At 41.6% G+C, this 26,886-nt stretch overlaps 1 protein-coding gene across 3 annotated transcripts in view; it reads right to left on the bottom strand.

Annotated features, from left to right (window-relative positions):
* Nucleotides 1-26,680, bottom strand: part of LOC114701412 (killer cell lectin-like receptor 2) — a 32,696-nt gene extending 6,016 nt beyond the window's left edge. The window contains exons 1-6 of one of the 3 annotated variants that reach the window (XM_037204073.1): nucleotides 26,519-26,680; nucleotides 25,059-25,170; nucleotides 23,500-23,589; nucleotides 22,405-22,626; nucleotides 20,305-20,447; nucleotides 18,636-18,739 (exon numbers count right to left, since the gene is read on the bottom strand). In XM_037204073.1, the coding sequence (XP_037059968.1) occupies nucleotides 18,636-18,739; nucleotides 20,305-20,447; nucleotides 22,405-22,626; nucleotides 23,500-23,589; nucleotides 25,059-25,170 (671 nt within the window). In that variant the 5' untranslated portion in view covers nucleotides 26,519-26,680. Of the gene's footprint in view, nucleotides 1-18,631; nucleotides 18,740-20,304; nucleotides 20,448-22,404; nucleotides 22,627-23,499; nucleotides 23,590-25,058; nucleotides 25,198-26,518 lie in introns of those variants that run through there. The other 2 variants (XM_028881498.2, XM_037204074.1) reach the window with 2 other exon arrangements.
* Between the last annotated feature and the right edge of the window lie 206 nt (nucleotides 26,681-26,886).

The following is a 26,886-nucleotide window of genomic DNA, read 5'->3' as shown; positions in this document are numbered from 1 at the left end:
ATACATCACTCTTTACAATAGCCACAAATGACATAAAATACCTTGGGGTAACACTAACAAAGCAAGTGAAGGACCTATTGTTAGTTTTTTAGCTGTTCTTACCCTGCAAGGAAACGTCACGAAACACGACAGAATCCGCTTATAAGAGTTTATTAGAAAATGCAGGGATAGAGAGTGCAGGCCTGTGGGAGAGACACGTGCGTGGAGAAGAGACTGGGGAACATGGCGCTCGACTTTTAAAACCGGCTGGGGGTGTGGCCAGGTCACGTCACTACTCTACGCGTGTGTGTAGATCACATGGTCACGTTGCGCGCTTATGTGACCATGTAACGTCACGGACCCTGATCACGCGAGACCCCTTGGCCTGGAACTTGCTAGGCGGAGATATCCGGGCCCACTGGGTATCCTAGCTACGAGACGCCTTGATCCAGAAATGGCTAGGCGGAAGTGTTCGCCTGGTAAATAAACCCTTCTTTCCCGACTCTTTTATTTTTTTTAAAAAAAGAAAAATTGTGGTTGACTGGGTCCGGGGGCGACGTTTCTCTCAAAGACTGCTTCCAGCTGAATAGTGGGCATTGGTTCGCTCTTGGGGGGCGGTGAGGGGTATCTTCTGAAGTCCAGGAATGATGGTGGAGGTCCTGGAATGAAGTTCCACCATCTCCGGGTTCTGCGGCTGCCCATCTGTGCTGCTGCCGGGGGCCTCCTGTGCCATGGCTGGGGACCTCCCGTTTAACAAGATACTATTGACATAGAGAGAGCTTAGAGAGAAAGAATCATTATTATTTTATTTTGGAGTCGGCATTTGTCTGAGGTAGATTTGGCCTGCCCAGATAGAGGCATGTGACATTTACCTGAGGCAGATCTGGTCTTAGTACTCTGCTTAATTTCTATCTGAGACAAGCCTCATTAGAGGTAGTTCATTTAAGGCACCTGTTTTCCTTAGGCAAGCCTTGCTGGAGGTAGTTTATTTAAGGCACCTGTTTACCTTATTATGTTAGCACTTGGGAAACACAGGTGATCAGTCGCTGAGTATTGAACAATGATAAATTATTGTATTACATTATTCCTTACCGCCTGGATATTTTTGATGGTCCTTTTGCCTCCGGCTCTGTGTGGCCCTGGTTGGAAAATGAAGGGGTGGTACCTTATTCCTCTGGAATTGGCGGCAAAGCAGGGGATCCTGATGTCCTCTGGAGCTTGAGAGTGAGAGGCCCTGTTTATTTCACTGTATATGAAGAGAGATTTTTCTGGGATGGAGGTGAGATAAAAGGTTTTAGGTGAGACAGGTGGACCCAGTGAGGAAAGCCCTCGAGTTTAGCAGCTGTAGGGGTTACAAGAATTACTTTGAAGGGTCCCTGCCACTTAGGGGAAAGAGGTGAAAGATGCTGACCTGGAGGGGAAAGAAGAACCTGATCTCCAGTGTGTATTGGAGATGGGCAAGGATTGTCACATGGCTGAGGCAGTGAACAGTCCACATAGCTCCATAGAATAGACCTTAGATGACATAAAAGAGGGGTTAACAGACTATCTGGAACAGCTGGAGGCTTGGAAAAAAGACCTGGTGTTAGAACTGGCCTTCCATACATTAGTTCAAACAGAGAGATTGAAAGAGGCTTTTTAGGAAGAGCCCTGAGCCTGAGGAGAGCTAGAGGCAATAATCTTACCCAGTCGAGATGAAGTTCCTGTGACATCTTGGTAAAAATAGTTTTTAAAGACCGGTTGGTACGCTCCACCTTTCCTGAGGACTGGGGGTGGTATGGAATATGGAAATTCCATGAGATATTAAGGGCCTTAGCTACTGTCTGAGAAATCTGGGAAGTGAACTCTGGACCATTATCAGACTGGAGAGAAGCAGGGACTCCAAACCGAGGAATAATTTCTCGGAGAAGGAGGTCTGCAACTGTCTGGGCCCGCTTATTAGACACAGGAAATCCCTCCACCCAGTTTGAAAATGAGTCCACCATCACGAGGAGATATTTAGCTTTCCTGACAGTGGGCATATGGGTAAAATCAAGCTGCCAGTTGGCCCCTGGAAGGGAACCTCTAGCCTGGTGGGTGGGAAAAGGCTGACTCCTGTACTTGGTATTGGGATCTGTTTTCTGGCAGATCTCACACGAGGCAGTAATTGTTCTTAAAAACTGTAGGTCCTCAGAGGTGGGCTGCAGGTGAGCTTTTACGAATTGAGACAGAGCAAGATTATTAGGATGAAAGAGTTGGTGTAGATAGGAAAGAATTTGTCTGGTGTCCGGAGTTTCCTGTGAGGGTGTAGGCTGTACTGTATGGATTCCCTGTGGTGGGTGAGGTGAGACTTGGCCCTGGAGGGCCGCTGTTCTGGCTGCCTGGTCAGCCCGGTTGTTTCCCCTAGAGATGATGGAGCTGTCAGTCTGATGAGACCGGCAGTGGACAATTCCTATAGCCCTGGGGAGGTGGGAAGCCTCCAACATGGCCATTATTTGACCTGAGTTAGATATGGATCCTCCTTTTGCTGTAAGAAGTCCACGCTCCCTCCAAATAGCAGCATGGGACAGGAGGATATGAAAAGCATATTTTGAATCGGTATAAATGTTTAGAGATTGTCCCTTTGCCAATTGGAAGGCACGGGTGAGAGCTATCAGCTCAGCCTGTTGGTTAGTGGTGTGTGTGGGCAATGCCTGTGCTTCTACCACCTGAGTGTCTGACACTATGGCATAGCCCGCCTTACGGGTCCCTTCATATAGGAAGGAGCTGCCATCTGTGTACCAGGTATAAGTAGCCTGAGGCAATGTGCCCTCCTGTATGTGTGAAGGGTGAGGTAACAGCTCTTCTAAGGTTTCAGTGCAGGAATGAGAAGGAGAATAGTCAGTGTTAGGTTGAGGAAGGAGGCTTGAAATGTTAAGAGGTGGACAAGTCCGGAAAGTAAGTGTGGCATCCTCTAGTAATGCCACCTGGAGAGAAAGAACTCGGGAAGGAGGTAAAGTTTGTAAGCCTTTATAAGTTAAAAGATGGGACAGGTTATGGTGAGAGAAAACAGTAATGGATGACCCAAAACTTAGCTTCTTTGATTCCCGAATAAGGAGCTCTGCAGCTGCTAAGGCACGGATGCAAGGTGCCCAGCCCTGACTGGTAAGGTCTAGCTTTTTTGACAGATAAGCTACAGGTGCAAAGGAGGGTCCCAGCTGATGCCCTAGAGCTCCCAGGGCAAATCCTCCTTTCTCTGCTACATAAAGGGAGAACGGACGAGTTAAGTCTGGGAGATGGAGCGCTGGAGCCTGAAGAAGAGCCTGCTGAAGCCTTTGGAAAGGTTTAGTGACAGGATGAAGAAGGGGCTCATGTGGCGAGCCCTGAGCTGCCTCATATAAGGGGCGGGCAAGGAGAGAGAAAGACGGAACCCAGGACCGTAGAAAGCCCGCTATTCCTAGGAAAGACAGGATTTCCTGTTTAGTGGAAGGGACTGTAAGGGACTGGATTAGACGTTTCCTGTCTACAGTAATAGCCTTGTGAGTTGGAGTAATGGATAGACCTAGATAGGTGACCTGGGGAGCTGACAGCTGAACTTTAGAAGGAGATACCCTGTAACCCCGGCTGCATAAGAAATTTAGGAGAGCAGAAGTGTTAGTTTGGCTAACCTGTAAAGATGGGCTACAGAGTAAAATATCATCTACATACTGTATTAGCTTAGAATCAGGGAGAGACAGAGAAAGCAGGTCAGAGGCCAGAGCCTGACCAAATAGGTGTGGACTGTCCCTGAATCCCTGTGGCAGAACAGTCCAGGTCAGCTGTGTGGACTGGTGAGTGTCAGGGTCAGTCCAGGTGAAAGCAAAGATATTTTGAGATTGAGGACTGAGAGGGATAGAAAAGAAGGCATCTTTGAGATCTAGAACTGAGAAGTGAGAGGTTCCTGAGGGGATAGTGGATAGGAGAGTGTAAGGGTTAGGCACTACAGGATGGAGCGGGACCACTGCAGAGTTAATGAGCCGGAGGTCTTGAACCAGGCGGTAGGTTCCGTTAGACTTTTTAACTGCAAGTATGGGGGTGTTAAAAGGTGAAGAGGTTAGGCGGAGCAGCTTTTTCCTGAGGAGGTCAGAAATAATGGGCTTAAGTCCTCTTAGGCTCTCGAGTGAGAGAGGGTACTGAGCTCAGGTGATATACCTGGCAGGGTCTTGTAGCTGGATAATAACAGGATGATGGTGTCTAGCAATAGAAGGATTTTGGGTATCCCAGACTTTTGGGTCTACCTGAGAAGCTGGTAAGGGAAAAGAATTGTTAGAGTCAGAAGAGTTAGTGGCTAGGAGGAGGAGGAGGAGGGGAGCCGCTGGCGCGTCTGGGATGAGGCACATGTGTGGGGCAAAAGAAATGGATGCCCCTACCTTAGCTAGGAGATCCCTCCCCATTAAAGGTACAGGGCAGCTTGGCACCACTAAGAATGTGTGTGTGAGAGGGATGCCTCTGAAAATACAATTAAGTGGCAGTGTCTGCTGAGGTAGATAAGGCTGTCCCCCAACCCCGACAATAGGGAGACAAGCAGGAGAAGTGGGCCCCCAAAACTCTCTCAGGACAGAGTAGGTAGCTCCGGTGTCCAAAAGGAACGAGATGGGGTGCCCATTTACTTTAATTATTACCCTTGGTTCCCTGTGTGAGATGGGAGTGGCCGGGGCGGAAACCAGGCAGCGTCAGTCCTCGCTGTAAGCCACGCCTACAAAGTCAGCTGGAGGGTCATTGTCACATTCGTCCTCATCTGGCGTTCCTGTGTCGCTTGGGACATCAGGACAGTCAGCTGACCAGTGACCCCTTTTGTGGCATTTTGGACAAGGCTTTGCTGGTGCCTTTCGTGTGCCAGTGGTGCATGCCCATGCCCAGTGGCCTTCTCTCCCGCACTTGTAACAGGGACCAGACGGCTTCCGGGGAGCCGGTCGGACAGTGCCTGCCAGCATCTGGCAGCTCCTTCTATGGGCTTTTTCATCTCTACCATGGTACACCTTAAAAGCTATTGCCAGCATGTCCGCTTGTGGAGTCAGTGGGCCGTTCTCCAAACTTTTAAGTTTGTCTCTAATGTCGGGGAAGCTCTGAGAGACAAAGTGGGTCATTAACAGCTGCCTGCCCTCAGGGCTCTCCGGGTCTAAGCTGGTGAACTAAAGTAGAGCCTTGGTGAGCCGCTCTAAGAACTTAGACGGATTTTCATCCTTATCCTGAATCACCATTTTTAGGTTTTCATATTTTACTGGTTTTAGGGCAGCCTTACGGAGGCCTGTCAGGAGACAGGTAATAAACCTATCTCTCGCTAGACAGCCACTCTGGGTGTTGTAGTCCCAGTGTGGCTCCCGGTCAGGAACCGCGTCGGCTCCTGGGGGGTGTGAAAGGTTAGTTTGATGAATTTCGTCTGCGTGAATCCTAGCCTGCTCCCATACCCGCCTGCGCTCCTCCGGGAGTAAATTATTAGAAAGTATCATGAATATATCATGAAAGGTGAGACTATAAGATTGAGTTATATATTGAAATTGTTTAATAAAGGAAGCAGAATTAGAAGTATAAGAACCCAGTTTACCTTCTATCTGAGAGAGTTCTGCTAGAGAGAATGGAACATGAACTTTAACCAGTCCATCCACACCCGCCACCTTTCACAAAGGGAGAACAGTAGAAGGTTCTGGATGGCTGGAATCAGCCGATTTAGCAGCTCGAGAGCGGGTGGTAGGGGGAGTGAAGTTTGGAGCCAGGGCAGGGCTTTTGGAAGCAGCCGCTGCCGAGGAAGAAACAGCTTTAGAAGAGGAAGAGTCTGGAGCGGAAGGAACGGTTGTTCTAGGAGTTGGAGCCGGAGGTCGGATAGGTAGAGGTTCATTAGCAGGGTCTAAAGTTAGAGAGTCCGGAGTTAGAGAATCCTCCGGTTTAGGCATAGCTAACATCATATGAGCAGGAGAAAAAGAATCTAGAAGAGACGGTTTAGCACTGAGAAAGAAAAATGCTATCACATAGGGTAACTCTTTCCATTTGCCTGAACGCTGACAGTAATTGGATAGCTCCCGCAAAATATCGGGATCCAAGGAGCCGTTAGGTGGCCATTTTTTGTTATTGTCTAGAGTATATTTTGGCCACTTTTTCATACAAAAATGAGTTAGCCTAGAAATCTTTATGTGAGGCATTAAACTGAGAGGTTTTAAAGCTTCAACAAGACAGCCCAACGGAGAGGAAGGACTAACAGGGTTGGAAGCCTTGTTTCCCATGTCTGCAGCAGAGGCAGAAAAATAATAAAAAATAAAAAAAATAAAAAGAAACGTAATCCGGAGCCAAGACCTCAGGCGTCCCCAGGATCAAGGGCGGATTTCAGGCACAGGCTGCTCCTTGACTCGTCAGCCAAAGAAGCAGGGGCCCCCTCCACGGTGAGGAGTGGAATCTCCGAGACTCCGGACAGCGTTTGTCTCCCCGTCGGAAGAATGGACCTGTCGACCCCACGTGGCTCACAGGGGTGCACCCCGACGGTGACCCCAAAATGAAAAATATCTCAGGCTGCAGACGTGGGAGACGGCTAGAAAAGTTAGGCCAGTTGGCCAGCGATAGGGGCCGACTGTAGCCAATGAAGACCGTGGTCGGGGGTTCCCCCGGTCTCAAGAACACGTGTGAGGCGCCGGACAATCAACAGTCTGTCCCACAGGTTCAGGAAACCGTTTAAGCTGGCCGAAAAATGGGGGAACTCACCAATCTGATCGGTGTTGGATGAAATTTGGATGCGATTCAGGCGAATGGAGAACGGTCTGTCCGTACGGAGCAGATTCCCCGGTTCGCGGGCTGCCGGCGGAAAGCGCCCAGGAGCGCCCGCTTGGGCACGGCACCAAAATGTTAGTATTTTAGCTGACCTTCCTCTCCGTTGGGCTATCTTGTTGAAGCTTTAAAACCTCTCAGTTTAATGCCTCACATAAAGATTTCTAAGCTAACTCGTTTATGTATGAAAAAGTGGCCAAAATATACTCTAGACAATAACAAAAACTGGCCGCCTAACGGCTCCTTGGATCCTGATATTTTGCGGGAGCTATCCAACTACTGTCAGCGTTCAGGCAAGTGGAAATAGTTGGTGTAGATAGGAAAGAATTTGTCTGGTGTCCAGAGTTTCCTGTGAGGGTGTAGGCTGTACTGTATGGATTCCCTGTGGTGGGTGAGGTGAGACTTGGCCCTGGAGGGCCGCTGTTCTGGCTGCCTGGTCAGCCCGGTTGTTTCCCCTAGAGATGATGGAGCTGTCAGTCTGATGAGACTGGCAGTGGACAATTCCTATAGCCCTGGGGAGGTGGGAAGCCTCCAACATGGCCATTATTTGACCTGAGTTAGATATGGATCCTCCTTTTGCTGTAAGAAGTCCACGCTCCCTCCAAATAGCAGCATGGGACAGGAGGATATGAAAAGCATATTTTGAATGCCGGGTTTTGGCACCAAAATGTTAGTTTTTTAGCTGTTCTTACCCTGCAAGGAAACATCACGAAACACGACAGAATCAGCTTATAAGAGTTTATTAGAAAATGCAGGAATAGAGAGTGCAGGCCTGTGGGAGAGACACGTGCGTGGAGAAGAGACTGGGGAACATGGCGCTCGACTTTTAAAACCGGCTGGGGGTGTGGCCAGGTCACGTCACTACTCTACGCGTGTGTGTAGATCACATGGTCACGTTGCGCGCTTATGTGACCATGTAACGTCATGGACCCTGATCACGCGAGACCCCTTGGCCTGGAACTTGCTAGGCGGAGATATCCGGGCCCACCGGGTATCCTAGCTACAAGATGCCTTGATCCGGAAATGGCTAGGCAGAAGTGTCCGCCTGGTAAATAAACCTTTCACCTATACGACAAGAACTTTAAGTCCCTGAAAAAAGAAATTGAAGAAGATGTCAGAAAATGGAAAGATCTCCCATGCTAATGGATAGGAAGGGTTAACATGGTAAAAATGGCAATTTTACCAAAAGCAATTTACAGATTCAATGCAATCCCCATCAAAATACCAACACAATTCTTCACAGACCTGGAAAGAATAATACTCAACTTCATATGGAAAAACAAAAAACCCAGGATAGCCAAAAGAATCTTGTACAATAAAACAACCTCTGGAGGTATCACAATCCCTGACTTCAAGCTCTATTATAGAGCTACAGTAGTAAAAACAGCTTGGTACTGGCATAAAAACTGACATGTGGACCAATGGAATCGAATTGAAGACCCTGATATTAATCCGCACACCAATGCACATATAATTTTTGACAAAGATGCCAAAAGTGTACAAGGGAAAAAAGAAAACATCTTCAACAAATGGTGCTGGCATAACTGGATATCAACATGTATAAGGCTGCAAATAGATCCATATGTATCACCATGCACAAAACTTAAGTCCAGGTTGATCAAGGACCTCAACATAAATCCAGCTACTCTGAACCAGCTAGACGAGAAAATAGGAAGTCATCTTGAACACATTGGCATAGGAGATCACTTCTTAAATATAACACCAGTAGCACAGACACTGAGAAAAACAATTAATCAATGGGACCTCTTGAAACTAAGAAGCTTTTGTAGAGCAAAGGATACGGTCAACAAGGCAAATCAACAGCCTACAGAATGGGAAAAGGTCTTCACCAACCCCACATCTGGCAGAGGACTGATATCCAGAATATATAAGCAACTCAAGAAATTAGATATCAAACAGCCCAACAGTCCAATTAAGAAATGAGCTATAGAACTAAACAGAGAATTCTCAACAGAGGAAACTCAAATGGCTGAAAGACATTTAAGGAATTGCTCAACATCCCTAATTATCAGGGAAATGCAAATCAAAACAACTCTGAGATACTACCTTATGCCTGTCAGAATGGCTAAGGTAAAAAACACTTAAGACACCTTATGCTAGAGAGGATGTGAAGCTAGGGGAACTCTCCTCCACTGCTGGTGGGAATGCAAGCTTGTACAACCACTTTGGAAATCAATATGGCACTTTCTTAGAAAAGTGGGAATCAATCTCCCCCAAGATCCATCTATACCACTCTTGGGCATATACCCAAGGAATGCTCAATCATACCACAAGAGCACTTGCTCAGCTATGTTTATATCAGCATTGTTTGTAATAGTCAGAACCTGGAAACAACCTAGATGCCCTTCAACTGAAGAATGGATAAATAAAATGTGGTACATATATACAATGGAATACTACTCAGCAGAGAAAAACAATGATATCATGAAGTTTGCAGACAAATGGATGGATCTAGAAAAAAAATCATCCTGAGTGAGATAAACCAGACTCAGAAAGACAAATATGGTATGTACTCACTCATAGGAGGATACTAGATGTGGAACAAGGATGACCGGTCTATTACTGATATCACCAGTGAGGCTACCTGGAAAACAGGATTCCAAGAGACAAGGGGATTGCCCAATGACAGAGAAATGGATCATATCTATATGAACAGCCTGGACATGAGTTGGGGTAATGAGGTGCGAGGGGCAAGGGAAAGAGAGCTTGGGGGGAGCGGCAGATCCCAGCTGGATCAAGAACAGAGAGGGAGAACAAGGAATAGGAGACCATGGTAAATGAAGACATGAGAGTAGGAAGAAGCAAAGTACTAGAGAGGACCACAGAAATCCACAAAGATACCCCCACAATAGACTGCTGGCAATGGTTGAGAGACAGCCTGGACTGACCTACTCTAGAAACCCCATCCAATGACTGAGGGATCTGGATGGAGAGATCCATGGCTAGGCATCTGGGTGGAGCTCCGGGAGTCCAATTAGCGAGAAAGAGGAGGGTTTATATGAGTGAGAATTGTTGAGACCAAGGTTGGATAAAGTACAGGGACAAATAGCCAAATGAATGGAAACACATGAACTATGAACCAAAGGCTGAGGGGCCCCCAACTGGATCAGAGCCTCTGAATGGGTGAGACAGTTGATTGGCTTGATCTGTTTGGGAGGCATCTAGGCAGTGGGACCAGGTCCTGTGCTCATTGCATGATTTGGCTGTTTGAAACCTGGGACTTATGCAGGGTCGCTTGGCTGGGCCTGGGAGGAGGGGACTGGACTTGCCTGGACTGAGTCTACTAAGTTGATCTCAGTCCTTGGAGGAGGCTTTGCCCTGGAGGAGGTGGGAATGAGGGGGTACTGGGGGGAAGGGGAGGGTTGCAGAGGGAGGAGAACAAGGGAATCCGTGGCTGATATGTAGAACTGAATTATATTGTAAAATAAAATAAAATAAAAAGGATTTTAAGCCATGTAACAAAAAAAAGATTACAAAAAACCTTTAGCAATTATTAGAGTTTTAAAATGCAATATTTAAGAAATTAAAATAAACTACAGAATAACCATAAAACGTCTTCACTCAAATGAAATCTCTCAAGATTTTAACTTGAAAATCAAATAAAGTACTTAAAAATGTCTACAAAAAAAAAAAGACAAGAAAAGAAAAGAAAAGAAATATCAACAGTGACATGTTCCAGAAAACTGACAAAAGTTACTGATAGGACTATGGATTATGAATTAAAACATATTAATAAATCATCTACATTTATTGAGTTTAATTTTTTCAGTATAATGTAAAAGAAAATGCTTGTCACTATGAAATATTTATGGATGGCTTATTATTGTTATTGTTATTACTACCATTATTATTATTAGTCTTCATGAGACAGAATCTTACTCTGTAGCACACAATGACCTCAAATATACTATGTAACCTAAGGTTACCCTCTGACTCATTTACTTATGAGATTATAAGTCTTTTTTGAATTTTATTTTATAATTTAATTTTACATATCAGCCACAGATTCTCTTGTGGTCCCCCCCCACCCCCCGCCTTCCCAGATGGGAATGGGATGTGGACTGGGAGATTATATGTCTTAGCCAAACCAAACTAGTGGGAACTCATGAGCTGTGGTTCAATAGCTTTGGAGCCTCTGTGGGACTGGACTAGCTCCTCTGCATAGGTAAGACAGTTATGTAACTTGATGTGCTTAAGAGGCCCCCTGGCAATGGGATCAGGATCCATCCCTAGGGCATGGGTGGGTATTTTTGGAGCCCACTGCCTATGGTGGGACACCTTACACAGCCTTGGTCCAGGGGTTGAGGCTTGGACCTGCCTCAACTGAGTATATCAGGATCTGCTGACTCCCCACGGGAGGGAGGAGATGGAAATGGGGCTTGGGAGGTGGGGAAGACTGGGTTGTGGAATGAGGGAGGGGAGGGGATCTGTGGTTGGTATGTAAAATGAATACAAATTTTCTTAGTAAAAAGGAAAAGAAAAAAAAAGATTATGTCTTGAACATTCACATGCACCTAGCCTCAATGAAAATTAGTGTATCTATGGAGTTTCAACTCATCATCAAATGGATCAAAGAGAGTGAGAGACTGAGAATACATATGGATTGTGGAAGGTTGTATGAGTGTCGTAAACTAGTCTGAAAATTATTCACTAAGTCTGAAATTATTTTTTGTAGCAAATAAGTTCATTCTAAAGATGATAAGTTCTTCTGTGTACAAAAAGTGTTAAACAGTAGCTAACCAACTAACAAACAAACAGAAACCCACAACTGCACCCTAGTTCTTAATTGTGCTGTCAACACCATGGATATTGAAATGGTTTGTTCTAGTAATGGTGAAATATGTGTGCTATTTATTAGAGTTCTGTATTAAGTTCTGTGGTGGTATTCTAATTGTACTGAAATGTGATTTTGATTGTATGTTAATAAATAAAGTTGCTCAGGGGTCAGAGCTATTAGAGCCATAGACAGAGTGTGGCGGTGGTGGCACACGCCTTTAATCCCATAGATCTCTGTGTGTTCAGGGATACAGCCAGCATTGGAGACATATGCCTTTAAGACCTGGGGGGCTGTACATACAGACAGTGACGAGGCAGTCACGTGTTTGGGTTTACAACCAATGAGAAGGCAGAATGACTGTGAAACGACTTACACACAGGGAAATAGCTCTCTTTTGGAAAGCTAGGACCACCACAGGAGGAAGGGTGAGATTTATCTCTGAGCTCTGATCTCTTGACTTTCTCTTTTACATTGGTTCTGTGTTTCTTATTTAATAAGACAGTTGGTTACATCTACAACTGGCGCCCAACATGGGGCTCGAACCCACAACCCTGAGATTAAGAGTCTCATGCTCTATCGACTGAGCTAGCCAGGCCCCATAAGATACAGCGCCTCCCTCCAGCAGGAAGTAGTAAGAGAAGCTACGCCCAAATTCCCAAATATACCAAGCTGGCTTTGGAGATGTGTAAAAGTTAAAACCTTCCTTTTTAAAAAAAAGAATAGGGAAAGTGCTGTGGGATGTTCTGTATGTCAAATTGCTCTGATTGGTCAATAAATAAAACACTGATTGGCCAGTGGTCAGGCAGGAAGTAGGTGGGACAAGGAGAGAGGAGAATTCTGGGAAGCAGAAGGCTGAGGCAGAGAGACACTGCCAGCCGCCACCATGACCAGCAGCATGTGAAGATGCCGGTAAGCCACCAGCCACGTGGCAAGGTATAGATTTATGGAAATGGATTAATTTAAGCTATAAGAACAGTTAGCAAGAAGCCGGCCACGGCCATACAGTTTGTATGCAATATAAGTCTCTGTGTTTACTTGGTTGGGTCTGAGCGGCTGTGGGAATGGCGGGTGACAAAGATTTGTCCTGACTGTGGGCAAGGCAGGATAACTCTAGCTACAAAGTTCTGTGTGTCATTCGGGAAAAAAAGAGAGTGATTCCTTAGGACCCTGGACCAAAGGCATCCATTCTACAAACACAAGCTGCTGTGATGTGCAAGGAAGGAAAATGGCTTCTACTCTGTTAAGTCAGATTTCAGAAGAATGTTTCTTCCCTTTCCAGCTCATCACCCTATTTGCACAGCAGACTGAGACCTGTGGTTAAATCATTTGGTCGTTAAGTAGTTACAGATCACCACAGGAAACCAACAAAGATGACCACATTCCATTTTTAACTTTCCTACGCACTGCACACTGAATGAGATAATTTATCCACTTTCTGTCCTCAGATACAGGAGTGAGTTCTAACACAGTCATCATCATCTACACCCGTTGAACTAAAAAATGCACTGCCTCCTGTCTTACGTGGTGATCCCATTATTGTCAAATCACTATTAAGTGAAAAATATAATGGAAAGTTATTTAAATTCAAATCTTATATTGATTCAGGCCAAAGTCTTCAAAACAAGATTTATTTACCAAAATGTACAGAATATGGCATTAATCATAAGAATATCAATAAAAGATTTCAATTTTCTCTAAATGCATACAATTGGTCTTAGGCTAATGACATGGCTCAGTGGGTGGAGGCCATTGGCATCAGACCAGGCAACCAGAGTTCAGACCTCAGATCCCACACAATAGGAGAAAAGTGATGTATCTGGAGTTTTCTTTCTGGGTCCCGCCAATTCCTATCAGTCCAGGAGCCCACTTATAAAATAATCATACAGATGCTTATATTATTTAAACTGCTTGGCCATTAGCTCAGGCATATCATTGTCTAGCTCTTACTCTTATATTTAGTTCATTTCTATTAATCTGTATTTTGCCATGTGGCTCATGGGGTATTGGTACCTTACATCTTCCTTGTCCTGGCAGTGGCTCTAGCAGTCTCCCCCTCTGCCTTCCTGTTCCCTCAGTTCTCCTCTCTGTTAGTCCTGCCTATATTTCCTGTCTGGCTACTGACCAATCATTGTTTTATTTATATTAAACGATATCCACAGCAAAGTGACTCTTTCAACACTCGTCTCACTGCACCTGTGCTGTGACTTGTGTGTCACAGTACATGTGAATACATGCACAAAAATAAGTGGAATGAAATGAAAAATAAAAATGGTCTTTTGATCACAACTCAGGTTCTTATCAACTTCACACTGTTAATTTTTTTGTGAGCAAGTTAAATTAATTTTCAGTATTTCCATAGAACAATTTTACACTAAAATTATTGTCCTATGATACATATTACAATAAAGACAGTTTAAAAAGAAAAAAAAAATAAATGCATGTGACACACAGGACAAGGTCTTATATGCATGCATTTTGAGGAGAAAGGGACATTTGTAAAATAGTCACAGAAGAGGGATTGTGACTGTTGTTTTGGTTGATTTTCCTTTTTCCTCCCCCTCTTCAGAGCTATTGAGACTTCCCTGAAATATGGTGATCGACTGACTCCCCTGTGTCCAACACAGCTGCCATCTCTGATGGACGATGAATACTAAATCCACAACTACCTTCCTGTGAAAGATAATTCAAAATGTTAAATAAAAACTAAAACACAGTGCCGGCAGTGGTGGCACATGCCATTAATCCAGCACTTAGGAGGCAGAGGCAGGTGGATATCTGTAATTTTGAGGCCAGCCTGATCTACAGAGTGAGTTCCAGAACAGCCAAGATTACACAGAGAAACCCTATTGAAAAATCAAAAGAAAAAAAAAAGAAAGATGATACATGATTATAACCTCGCACTAGGGAGGCTGATTTAGAGGACTAAAAACCAGAATAGAGTGGGCTATGGAGCAAGACCCTGATCAACAAAAACCAAATTCAGTTCATTTATGAACAGGCAGAAAGCAGATTCCTATACAGTCTGAGGCTTCAGTAAAGCTAAGACTCCAAAAACATCATTAGACATGACAGCCAGTCTTTCTACTACTAGGCAGGGCAAAATAAATAGTGAATCTACAGAAAATGATCATTCAAATACCAAAGAATCAATCCAGAAGTATCAAGAGTTGGAGGCCAGTTAGGGAAATACAGTGAGTTTGAACCAGGCTAGCCTAATGAGAATCTATGTCACAGAATACCAGACAGAGAATGAAATCTACCAAAATCCATGGGACTAAAATGGCAATGGAATAAAACTTTAACCAAAGATCCCCTTCATTTGACATTGGATTTAAGCCTTGTGGAAAGAGAGGATTTTGATTTACAATAGGAACAGAAAAGGAAGATAAATAAAACTAGTGACCATGGATCATATAAAGAAGAGGTAAGGTACAGTAGGGATGAGTATATATATTAGCCAGCCATAAGATATGATTATGGTACATTCAGCAAGGCAGGTGTATTGAACATGGGCAAAGCAGAAAAGACACAGGAGACAATAACCATCCACAAGATGCACATGGAGCACACATTCTGCATCATGAGCTCTTGACTTTCCCTCCATGGTGATGCATTCCTAGACTTCTACCAAGAAACACAAGCTCATAGTTTATCACTAGGTTCCTTAGAAGCTGGCATTGTAAGCAGGTGTATAAGCTTCTGTACCTTCCCACCGGAGAAAATACTTGTGGTGGCCACAGAAAGTTTCTGACCACTGGACTTCCTCACAGAAGCCTCATGTTTAGGCCCAGTAATCATACCATAATCTGGGAACAGTTCTGTAACATAGTCAAGGTCTACAAAGATCACTTAATCTTGATGCAGACATCCTTTCAGCCGCTAGAACCTGACTCTAAATGTTACCACATGCTCATTTCACTCTGTATGGTGCTGTAGGATACAAACAAATTCATTAACTCTGTGGCCTTTCACAGTGGCAAACACCAACAATTCTAGTGCTTGGGAGGTGGATGTAAAGGAGCAGAGCCTGACTGTATGAAATGATACTTCCTATTAAAAAAAACAAAATTAATAACAATAGTGATAATCTGTATTATTTGTACATATTAATACATCATGTAAGGTCTTCTGTCCTCTGGCCACCTCTGTGACAGCCTGCTTGAGAGTTCCCTTGGACTAAAGAGGAAGTTATCTTTCTGCAGATTTGGAATCTAACTGTTCACACTGGCAGGACCATGTTTAAACAGAAGTGAGCCAGACCTGCCGTGTTCTCAGGCACCGAATGAAAGTTTCCTGAGAAAGTTACCACTGTCCATGCCTCAGATAGTTTTTGTAGCAGCTGAAGAAGAAATTCACTGAATACCACAAAGATAATTGCATTATGAAGAAAATCCAGCAGAAAGAGTACGTTAATCCCACAAAAACAGACAATAGGATTACCAACTAACACATGTAAAATAAGTACAGTTGATATCTTTAATGGGATTAAAGATAGTCACACCTACCTGTAGTCTCAGCACTTGAGAGACGGAAATGCAAGGATCAAGAGTTCAAGACCAGCCTGGGAACACAAATCTCTTTCAAAACAACAACAACAAAAAAATTAAAATTAAATTTATTTTTAAATAATTATAAAAGTCAACTTGAAATGTAACTAGCTAAGAAAGTTTTTAAAGGACAAACACAGAATTATTAGGGGATTTTTTAAAATTTGTATTTCTAAAAAGATCAATAATCAGGAAAAATGATGAATATGTGATATGAAGGCAGAGAAGGGGTTCTGAGGATTAAAGGATAAAATTGGATGAGTACTGGAAAATAATGGACAGGAGAAAATAAAGGATCAACCAAAACTAAGGTTGTATAAAAGGCCTATGGAGACCCACTAGCTGACCTACACAAAAAAGACTCCTTTGTGTGTGTGTGTGTGTGTGTGTGTGTGTGTGGCTTGTTTGTTTTAGGCAATTTTTGTCTTGCTGGATTTTTTTTTAGTTTGATTTTATTTTCCCTTTTTTGTTTTGTTTTTGTTTTGGGGAGAGAGAGAGAAAAATAACACAAAATTGAGTGCATAGGAAGGGAGGAGGGGAGGAACTGGGTATTAAGGGAGAGAGGAAAACCTGATCAAAATATATTCAATGGAAACATAATTTAAAATATCAAAATATAATATAAAAAAGAGTTAGATCCACCGAAAATATGAATTATTAAGTGAAAATCAAAGTGCAAGGCAAAGGCTACCTCCAAAGGAATTACTGGTCAGTAGGCCACAGATGCCTCCAAACAACCAGGCTGCTTCTGTGCCCTTGGTTTTCCACCATAACTACATGGAAACACCCTTTTTCTGAAGACACCACACATTTGGTGTCAGGACATGAAGAAATCAATCTCAAACCAATGAGGAAATATCTTCCCTTAGGCGATCTTTCAATTGGTCAAAAGGTCCTTTGCAGGTTACTAGGGGAGTGCCTTAACTACGGTTTTTATTGCTGTGAAAAGACACTATGACCTCAGCAACTCTTATAAAGAAAACACCTAACTGGGGTGTCTCCCTTACAGTTTCAGAGCTTCAGTCAATTATCATCATGGTGGGGAACATGGCAGGGTGCAGGCAGACTTGGTGCTGACTACCTCTTGATATGCAGGCTACAGGAATTCTGCTGACACACTCAGTGGTCTCCAGAGCATAGGAAACCTCAAAGCCCACTCCCACAGTGACACATTTCTTCCAGTACACTCCCACAGTGACATATTTCCTCCAATAAGATCCCACCCACTCCAACAAAGCCACACCTACTAATAGTTCCACTCCCTATGAGATTATGTGGGCCAATTACATTCACAGTTCCAAAGGTAGAAAAGATTTGAATGGTCTTACCCAGCACTGAACCCTGCATGCCACAATACTGACCTGCTGGGCAATATGTCATGTTTGATATTATCATCCAGATCAAAAGCCCATGATTGCAGAGGTCATGCCTCTAGTATGAAACCTGCTACTATCATTTTGCTAAGTGCTCACATAATCAAGTTTGATTTTTAATATTTATGTTTATGGCCTGGACCTACATTGCTCTCAACCTCCATCAGAGATGTTTCTTTTGTCAGTGGTCAGTGGTCATTGCAGAGAAGCAGAACTGGTCAAAATGCTTAGAAGTGCATATGTGCTCAGCCTTAAAGGGGTCATCTTCATAAACCTCTTTCCTCCAAAACCACCACTACCATGCAGGAAGTAGGAAGGAAGAGGAAACAGAAAGGATGTAAGAACCAGAGACGGAAAAAGTACTGTGAAAAGCATGTTCTGGACATGACAAAATTCCTGCACAGACGAGGAGGCATATACTACCACATAAGGAATGACTATTGTTAGGTGATGACTGCTGGAAAAGGGAGATTGACTCTTTTAGGTAGGGGTGGCCACCAGTATGTATCCTTGCTGCAGTGGATGCCCTACCATGCACCTAGGGACAGCAGCAAATAAGGAAACAGGAGTTAGAGAGGCACATGTTAGGACAGAAGCAGAGGAAGCTTGGGGGTTTAGGGAAGGATAGGATCATATTTTATTTTATGTTTATGAGATATATTCAAGAAAAAGGAATATTCCTAATAAAGATAATCAATGAATAGTTTTCTACCAGATTATAAATTAACATAAAATTTGGAGTCAACAATATGACATCTTGAAATGGAAGGTAGGTATACATATATACATATATAGATATGCAAAAATATTCATATATTTATAAATAAGAAGCAATTTATATAAACTACCAAAACAAATGAAGTGAATGTTTCAAGAATTCATACTCATAGTATCTATCAGTAAGATCTAGTCACTTTCAAGTGATCTTAAGTTGTTGATTTGCTTGTGTTCTCTGCATCTTAGAACACACAATCCTTAGCTGTGTTCATTATTACATCACTAGCAGTCAGCTTCTAAACTGTTCATCTTCCCTGTCTAATTCTTGCTCAAACACTGCCTTGTGCATCTTATCCTTAGCTGTGAGCTCCATTGACAAAGAGAAAAGCATTGTGAAATAAGAGAAAAGCCTTTGTACACAATCCTCCCAATTCTGCACCAAGTTAGAATGTGAGGGCTCAAGAAACTCACAGTTTAGATGGGCCATCGTCACTCCATTGCCATTTCCTTTTACTTGGGTTATATGATAACCCAATCCAGTAAGTGTTCGGCTTAATTTGGAGCTGAAGGAACTTCTGTAAGGGAAAAAAATCTTATCTGATGATAAAATTTTCCACTAGCTGGTGAGAAAAGAACAGGATAACAGGTCCCAGCTATTCTTATGTCAGGTCTCTGCTGTCCTGTCCTCCAGCCCTTGAGTACATCCAAGCTCATTTTTAAAGTGATTTCCCACTAGTAGCTCATTTATGTCAAAACCTATGTTAGTTACATAAGTTATTTAAAATAAAAACTTCAGGTATCTAGGGATACTAGGTTCGTGAAATGATTTATGTCTTTAGATCAAGTCTCACTATATAACCAAGGTTGACCCTGAACTCACAACATTACTGCTTGTGCCTCCTATAAACCAACACACTGCATACATGGTTCATTAAATAATTTCTGACACTCTATGATTATTCAAATGTGCATTCCCAAAGACCACAGAAGCATGTGGGATGTGTTCATATGGTAAGTAACACCCTGTCTTCATAGCAAATTAATTAAGATGAAAAGTACTGTGTGAAAAGCTGTGCATTAAGCTCCATGTTCCAGAGAGGAAGCCGTTCTCAAGTTTAGACCTGGAAGTGACGGAAATTGAGGAGGAAAGAGACAGGTATTTGGAAAAATTTATTGTCTTACATGTGACATGAAAGGGGCATGATGTCTAATTAAATTTTGGAACATATCTTAAAATATGGGTTTAAATTTAATTATAAATTTAATTATGATTAGTATATCAAATGGAAAATTACATAATTATTTGACATTAAAATTATTTTCCTGTTAATTTTATACATGTATTAAATTGGACAAATTTTGTAAAATGTTTTTAATGGCAAAGTTTTCATGCCGATCCTGCAAGCATTTCTCTAGAAAAATATTGTCTTCATATTAGAAGAGATTTTGTTTTGAATCATTTAAATAGAAAATGTCTGCATCTTGGCACCTTTTTTCTTTTAATTACTCATTTTAAAAATAGACATTTAAAAAAAAAAAACAAAAATAAATAGTATGAAGTAAAGTTTATGGAGAGTTTCACTGATAACCACATTGGAGCTACCTGGTAAAACTACTTGCTTCCACAGTTCTCATATAATTCCCATTTTGCAACTTGCCCCAGAGGTCAGTTACTTTATTGTCATCCAATTACTCATCGCAGACAGTCTCACATGTGGGTTCCAAAGAGCAAGCAATAGACCAAGATGTCACTGAGTATAGTTGGGACTCTATGGAGATACATAACTGTCACTCACAAGATGTACTGTACCAAAGGTTTAAGCTTATTTTGGGAAAACATGCTTCTCTTTGGGACTCTCTTGCAGACACCTGGAAAAGGGAGAATCCTGCAAAGACACAACTGTCTCTTTAGGAATCAGTGTCCTCATAACAGACCCTGTGTCCTGACACTAAGCCAGGAGCAGGAAGGAGTAGCCTAGGATACCCTTACTGCACAGTTTTTGCTCACATTACAGACAAGCCATGTACAACACTTAGAGTTTTCTCTTTCAATAAACCTGCCCGGACTTAGTATCTCCCTATCCAAGGGTTAGAGACAGAATCTAAGAGAAGAAATTGACATGTTAATAGTCTACTGTACCAGTTCATCATCATCATCTATCTTCAAAAGGGATAAGCTGCAGTCCCGGCAGGTCTGTTCACATCCATTCCAGCGTTTATTGTCCATGATGAAATAATAACATTTTATGCCATAGCAGAACCAGTGTCCTTCAACCTGTTTGCCTATAACAGAGAAGGTAGATGGTGAAAATTATTATTTTCTAATATTCTGTTATTAGAGCATTGTTTTAATTGAACATCAATAACTAAGTAAAATTTCAGAGCTTAAGAAATTTAAATTCCAGAATGTTAAGAGACCCCTTTACACCCATGCTCTATGGGGTGTTTTTTATAGCAGTAGATATACAGAAACAAATGATGTTTATCCACTGTGGATAAATCAGTAGAAAAAAATGTGGCACATGCATACAAAAGAGTATTATTTATCCTTTAAATTGGCTTGGCATGAAGACTTATGCCTATAACCTGAGCACTACACAGAATGAAACAGGAGGATCACCACCAGTTTGAGGCCAGCTTAGGATAAGTAGTGACTTCCATGTCAGCCTTGGCTATAAAGTAGATTCTAAGACAGCCTGAGCTACAAAATGAAACCATGTCTCACACCTATACACCTAGAAAGAGTGATGCTCAACCAAGTTCCGAACACAGATGAACTCCAGGATGGTCTGAGAAGTTAAAAGGTCAGGCACAAGACAATACTTTATGACTCAACTCATATGAGATTTTAACACAGCCCAACTCTAAGAAGCAGAAGCTTGTGAAAGCTGGAGTATGGGGAACAAACACTTGCTGCACAGAGGCAGTTACAAGGAGAACCGAATTCTAGACCTGCAGTAATGCACTGTGGTCCCAGTTCATCCTCACATACTGTGAACTTAAGGTTGTGCTGTGGTCTATGTTAGATCTTACCTTAAGAGCAATAAAAGACACATGAGAGAGCTTTTGAAGGTGTTAGTCTACTCTCCTGATTATGTTGATGCCTTCAGTGATATGCCCACATACCCAAACATGTCAAGTTGAATACATTAAAATGTGTGTGATTTGTGTAGCAATACTACCTCAATATGATTATTTTGTTTAGTGAGGGACTGAGCATGACCATGCTCTATTATCAAACTATATCTACAACCTTTGTTTTCCTGTGAAGAGGTATCATTGTGTAGCTCAGGCTAGCCTGGAATTTGCTGAGCTGTCCAGATTGTCATTAAATTTATAATCCTCCTGTCTCAGACTCCTAAGGACAGGGACTACAGCAATACACTACCATTTACAGATGATAAACTTATTTTTAAAAATGAGACATAATATTTTTCATCGGTCTGAAATATTTCAAAAATTTTTGGCACTTTTTTCCTATCATATTTTATAATGTGTCAGTTTGAAAGATATTATTATTCCTTGCATAGTAATGATTTTAACCCCTACCATGGTGAAGTGAGATCATATGCAAAAGCTCTTTGTAAACTATAATTCTGGACACAATATTTAATAATGAATGGTAAACTGTGTCAATTAAAGTTAACCAGTCACAATACAGGGTAAGAAAGTTTGCTTGTAAAGCTTGATATTTTCATCTTTCTGGCCTCATTCACTATGTCACTGACAGTTAAACAAATGTGGACACCATTTAGAAGTTCCATAATGTGCTGCAGTGAGCTTCACTGTGGTCACAAAAAGGCCAACTCTCTCATACCAAGGCAGAAGGAAAACAAACACAGCATTATTTTTATGACTGCATCCATATAAATTCTTTGAGTCCATTTCAGCCTAAGAATTTGGTGAATGCACTCTTAATGGAAACTTCCATGTTCTGTCAGCAACAAAGCTGGAGATTCAAACTTGCCCACAGACAAAAAGAACCTGAATTGTCAGCTATGCTGACTTACAATTACATCCTCTTAGAGCAGTAGAAGCCAGAACAGCCACTGAGTTTCTAGAGGCTATAAGATTCTCCGAATTCAAACACAGATATCTGCGGTTCCAGGCCCCTCCATGAGATAATGAAACCCCAAGCCAATAACCCCAAGCATTTATCTGCTAATTGGACTTCAGATCTTCTGGGGAAGAAACATTAGAGAATAAAGCATTTTTTTTTTATTCAAGACCCTCTCCTTACCTCTGTGCTGTTTGGAATCTAAAACACATTTAGCTTCCTGGTAGCATCTGTTCAGTGTTCTGTTGGGTGTGTCCAGACAGTGTTTGAGGGCATCATAATCTATAGACTTATTTTTCAACATTTCTTCCATTAAGTACCTGTCATTTTGCATGGCACTGTTCTCTTGATGGGTATTATTTAGAGTTTTCTGCAATTCATGTTTTTCTTGACTATACTGAAAAACTAAAAATTAGTAGCAGTTGTAACACCAAAAATGCTTATAAGGAGTAAATATTGAAATTTAAGATAACAGAGAAAGTCCAAATTGACAACTAACACATATTATTACTGGAACTGGTACTTTGACATTTAGAAAGTAACACCTCAATTAACTCACTATAGGAATGGAAATACAAATTTCTCTCTATCAGGGTAACATTAATGTAAAGCAAACAATACAGCTGAATAAAATTATTTAGCTTTTCACAGCAAAACTTTAAAAAAACATACCTAAGTAAAATATTCTGTGAATACTTAATATAGCATGAGAATGTGAACTTAGAAACATTAAGAAATGGCACAATTCTCATTGGACTGGAGGGAAAGCAAAATATCCAGCAGGTTGCCATGTATTAGTACAGCCTGGGAGTGATTTCCTCTAAAAATCTGAAGGAATCCAATAAAGCTTAAGTTTTAATGTCTCTGTACAGATGAAGTCTTTTCATTTAACCATGTCCTTAATATACACCGAAAAAAAGGAAAAGAACATCATCATTTCTTTTGCATAGCTGTTTCTCACAAAATTTTTACATACAATTCACAATCACCTAAGCTCAGAAAGCAGACTACCATTAGGTCCTCAAGGAACAATACCAATAATGAGACAGAAAAAGGCAGTTCTCAACAGCCCCAGAGTTAATAAAATAGGTATGTATGGGAACAAGACACTACAGTGTGTCAGCCCCCCCCTCAAAAAAAACAAAACAAACAAACAAAAACAAAGTTCAGAGTTATCTGGCACATCCCCTGATTATAGGCAGAGTGTTAACTGCAAAATTAGTGTCTAAAGTTAATTCTTAGGTAGATAGACAAAGAAGATGTATACCAGTTACTCACTGTGTGTCACTAACACTGCAACTGTCACCAGCAGAATGGAACAAAGGACTCCAAGAGGTATTGCAATGAGGTGCCACGGAACTGGACACTCTTAATCAACACAAACAAACAAACAAAAAGCAAAGCAAGAAAATAATCACTCTGAAAAGAGCATGTCCCAATACTGGTTATGATTTTGTGTAGCATGGAAATGAGGGGATATTGGTCTCTAACAGATTTACAGAAGTCCATCATACAAGCTGACTGAACATGTGCTTTCAAAATTTGTAGCACATCTAACTAAAATGCACCCACTACAGGAATACTACATGTGTGAAGTTTCACCGGACTTCAAACTTCTTTTAAATTTGGTCTTATATTATCAATCCTCCTACTTCAGCTTAAGTAGCTAGATGACAGGCACAGGCCCCTCAGCCAGTACTACAGGATCAAAAGTGCATCCTTCAGAAAGCCCTGGAGGCACAGACACAGTCCAGGTAGATGATTCCAAACTAGAGCATACAGTCAACCAAGGATGAATAAGTGAGGATGAGAGGAAGGATGGAGGGAAGGATGTTCTTGAGAACTGTAGGGACCATAGTTGATATGGAGCTGACCTGTATACAGGTCCATCCTTTCTGGGGCCAGAAGTCAACTCTTTTTTTTCCATAAGTTTCATATTTCTAGACAACCCTAAACATCTTCATGTGTCTGATGTTTTGGTAATCTGAAAGACTAGCCTCTGATTATCACTCTGTCAAAGAAGTTAAAGTTCTCAGCCTGGAGTTCAACTGTTACAGTTCATACAGAGTAAACAGAAAAAGAGAGCAGAAAAGTGAAATTTCCTCTTTTTTATTAAATAAACTTAATTATTCTTTGACATTTCTGCAAACTCATGTGGTTTAGTCATCCCTATTCCCACTACCCTCTCTCATCCCCTCTCTTCCTCTGCAGATTCTCCTCAGTAGAGACTTCCTCATCTGATAAACTACTTTTTCTGCTTCATTGCATTAGATGTTGGAAATATTTAAGATGCTTAAAACACCTTCTGCTAAAGGGAAAGTATTGTTTCTAATGCATACTTTCCATTTCTTTAAGATTTCATTTCTCTAGGACATTTGGTGTTTCTTCAGATTCTAGTTTGTAACTTTTAAAGGTTTCAAAATTCTTCTTGCCTAGACTAATAAGAAAAACCTCCCAATAGTTTCTCAAATTTGATGAAATGTATTCGCTTCTCACCTGTCAATTTTCAAGAACTGTTTACTTATAGACCTCTATTGATCTCCTCCATCTATATGGCTTTCTCTGTTACCAGCTAACAGTTAAAAATAGAGTTATTGTTTTCTTTTCCTTTTTTTCCTTTTAAGGATGATAACTTAATTTTTAAACTTATTTTTGAACAATTTCTACATGATTACTCCCCCACTCATACTCATTTATCTTATCCCTCCCACGTGCATCACCAAGCCCGGTTAAAAAGGAGAGTTTTTGTTTTCCATAGAAGCCAGTAGGATATTGTTTTCAAATGTCAAAAGTTAGAATGCATAAAACAGGTGAATTTAGACACTTAAAACACTTACCCCTGTGGCCAGCTTCTCTGGGTCCTTGTGTCTCATCAGCCCTTTCTCGATTCTGCAAGTCTGAAGACTTATGGAATTTCACAGTTGTGTAAGTGATCTCCTCATCACTCATCTTGGGAGTAAATGAAGTGTGTTCTGTGTTACAATGCCATGACTGCCCAGCTTATTTATACATTTTGATAAATATTTGAATATAAAAAGAAAGTTCTTGTAGTCTTTTCAAAAGTATTTGACTCTCAGAATTTCCCAGACACTACCTCCAAAACAGTATATGTAGGTTAATAATGCAGGCAGTTATCATTTTGGGCTCCATAAACATAAATACTTCTTGGGTTAAGTCCAAGCACCTAAGCTATCCAACCTCCCCACCCAGATTTAGACTATGCATTCTTCTCCAGGGTCAGGCCTGGTAAATGCATGGAACTAGGAAAGATCCTACTGCATGTGGTAATTCATAAACAGAAAAAAAATGCCACATGTTCTCTCACATCTGAAGCTCCTGGCCCCAACTCTTCAGACATGCTACATAACTTGGAGTGACTGCAGCAACCAGGAAAACAAAAGGGGATTGTAGGGGTGGGGTGGGGGAGCAATAGAGAGCGGCATAGCAGGAAAACTCCTGAAATTTTAATCTCAAATCATTCCATACTCATGATTATTTCACATATTATATTCTAGTATATGATGTTTCCATAGGACACTTGTAAAAATGCATTTTGTCACTGTAAAGAATTAGCTAATGCCCATGAAGGATTTGATCTGATTACAGATATCAATAATTATTAAATAGTAAATATGTGTAACTCACCTTGCCCTTTACATTCATAACTGAGATGGTACCGAAAGATAATAGAGAAAACAAATAGTACATGGAGTGATTTCTCTCTAGTTTTTTAATTTATGAAGTTTTCTGAAATTATTCAAAATTTCCCTTATTTGCTGAGAAAAAGGAAACTTTCTATTACAGAATCCTTTTTCAAAATCTTTATTTATTATTATTGGGGTTTTTTTTTGGGGGGGGAGGGGATGCCTGAGCTGAGGTTCATGTGTCCAGAGGACAACTTTACCAAGTGAGTCGTCTTATTCCACCTCTATATGAGTCCCAAAGATCAAACTCAGATGGTCAGTCAGGCTTGTGTAGCATGTAGTGAGTACTTTACACACTAAACCATCATACCCAGTTCCTGTTATGACTTCTTCAAGATGGATAATATATAAACATTTGACCCAGCTAAAGAGTAATGAATTCCATAGAACCCTCTACCTAACTCTCTTAGCACACAGCAGAAGTCATAGCCCACTCAAAAATAAAATAACCAGTGCTAAACTCCAGTTTTCACATACTGTCAGAGTCAACCAGATCTAACACAACCAACATGGTTTCCCCAGCAATTTCAGTCTGATGTCACAACATCTGAAATTCTCTCGAGTGATAGAAAAACAATAAAAGTAGCTGTTACCTGTGTCTCGACCCAGAAATGATTTTGTTGCAGGGAATTTATCCCCCAGGTGGGGGAAAAAGTTGTCCTTCCCTGGACTGATCCTCTCAGAGGCTCCAAGAGAAAAGGCAGAGCTGAATCACCTCTGGGTGATACTTAAGCTCAGGACTTTTTGCCCCTCCTCTTAACCGAACTGAAAAGAGGAAATTGCATGATGAAAGCAGATTCTGATGTCAAAGGAAAGAAACAATGTACCATGTCAGATGTTAAAATCACGTTTATAATTGATATTTGAATACTAAAATATAACACATCTGCAGAGAAAGTGAAATCAGTGTGTTAGCAAAAAAACGCTAGTACAAAGAAGTGACTGACATTCCTCCACTCCT

Source organism: Peromyscus leucopus, chromosome 3, assembly GCF_004664715.2.
Source record: "Peromyscus leucopus breed LL Stock chromosome 3, UCI_PerLeu_2.1, whole genome shotgun sequence".
Taxonomy (NCBI): domain Eukaryota; kingdom Metazoa; phylum Chordata; class Mammalia; order Rodentia; family Cricetidae; genus Peromyscus; species Peromyscus leucopus.
This window is presented reverse-complemented; position numbering and strand designations above follow the sequence as displayed.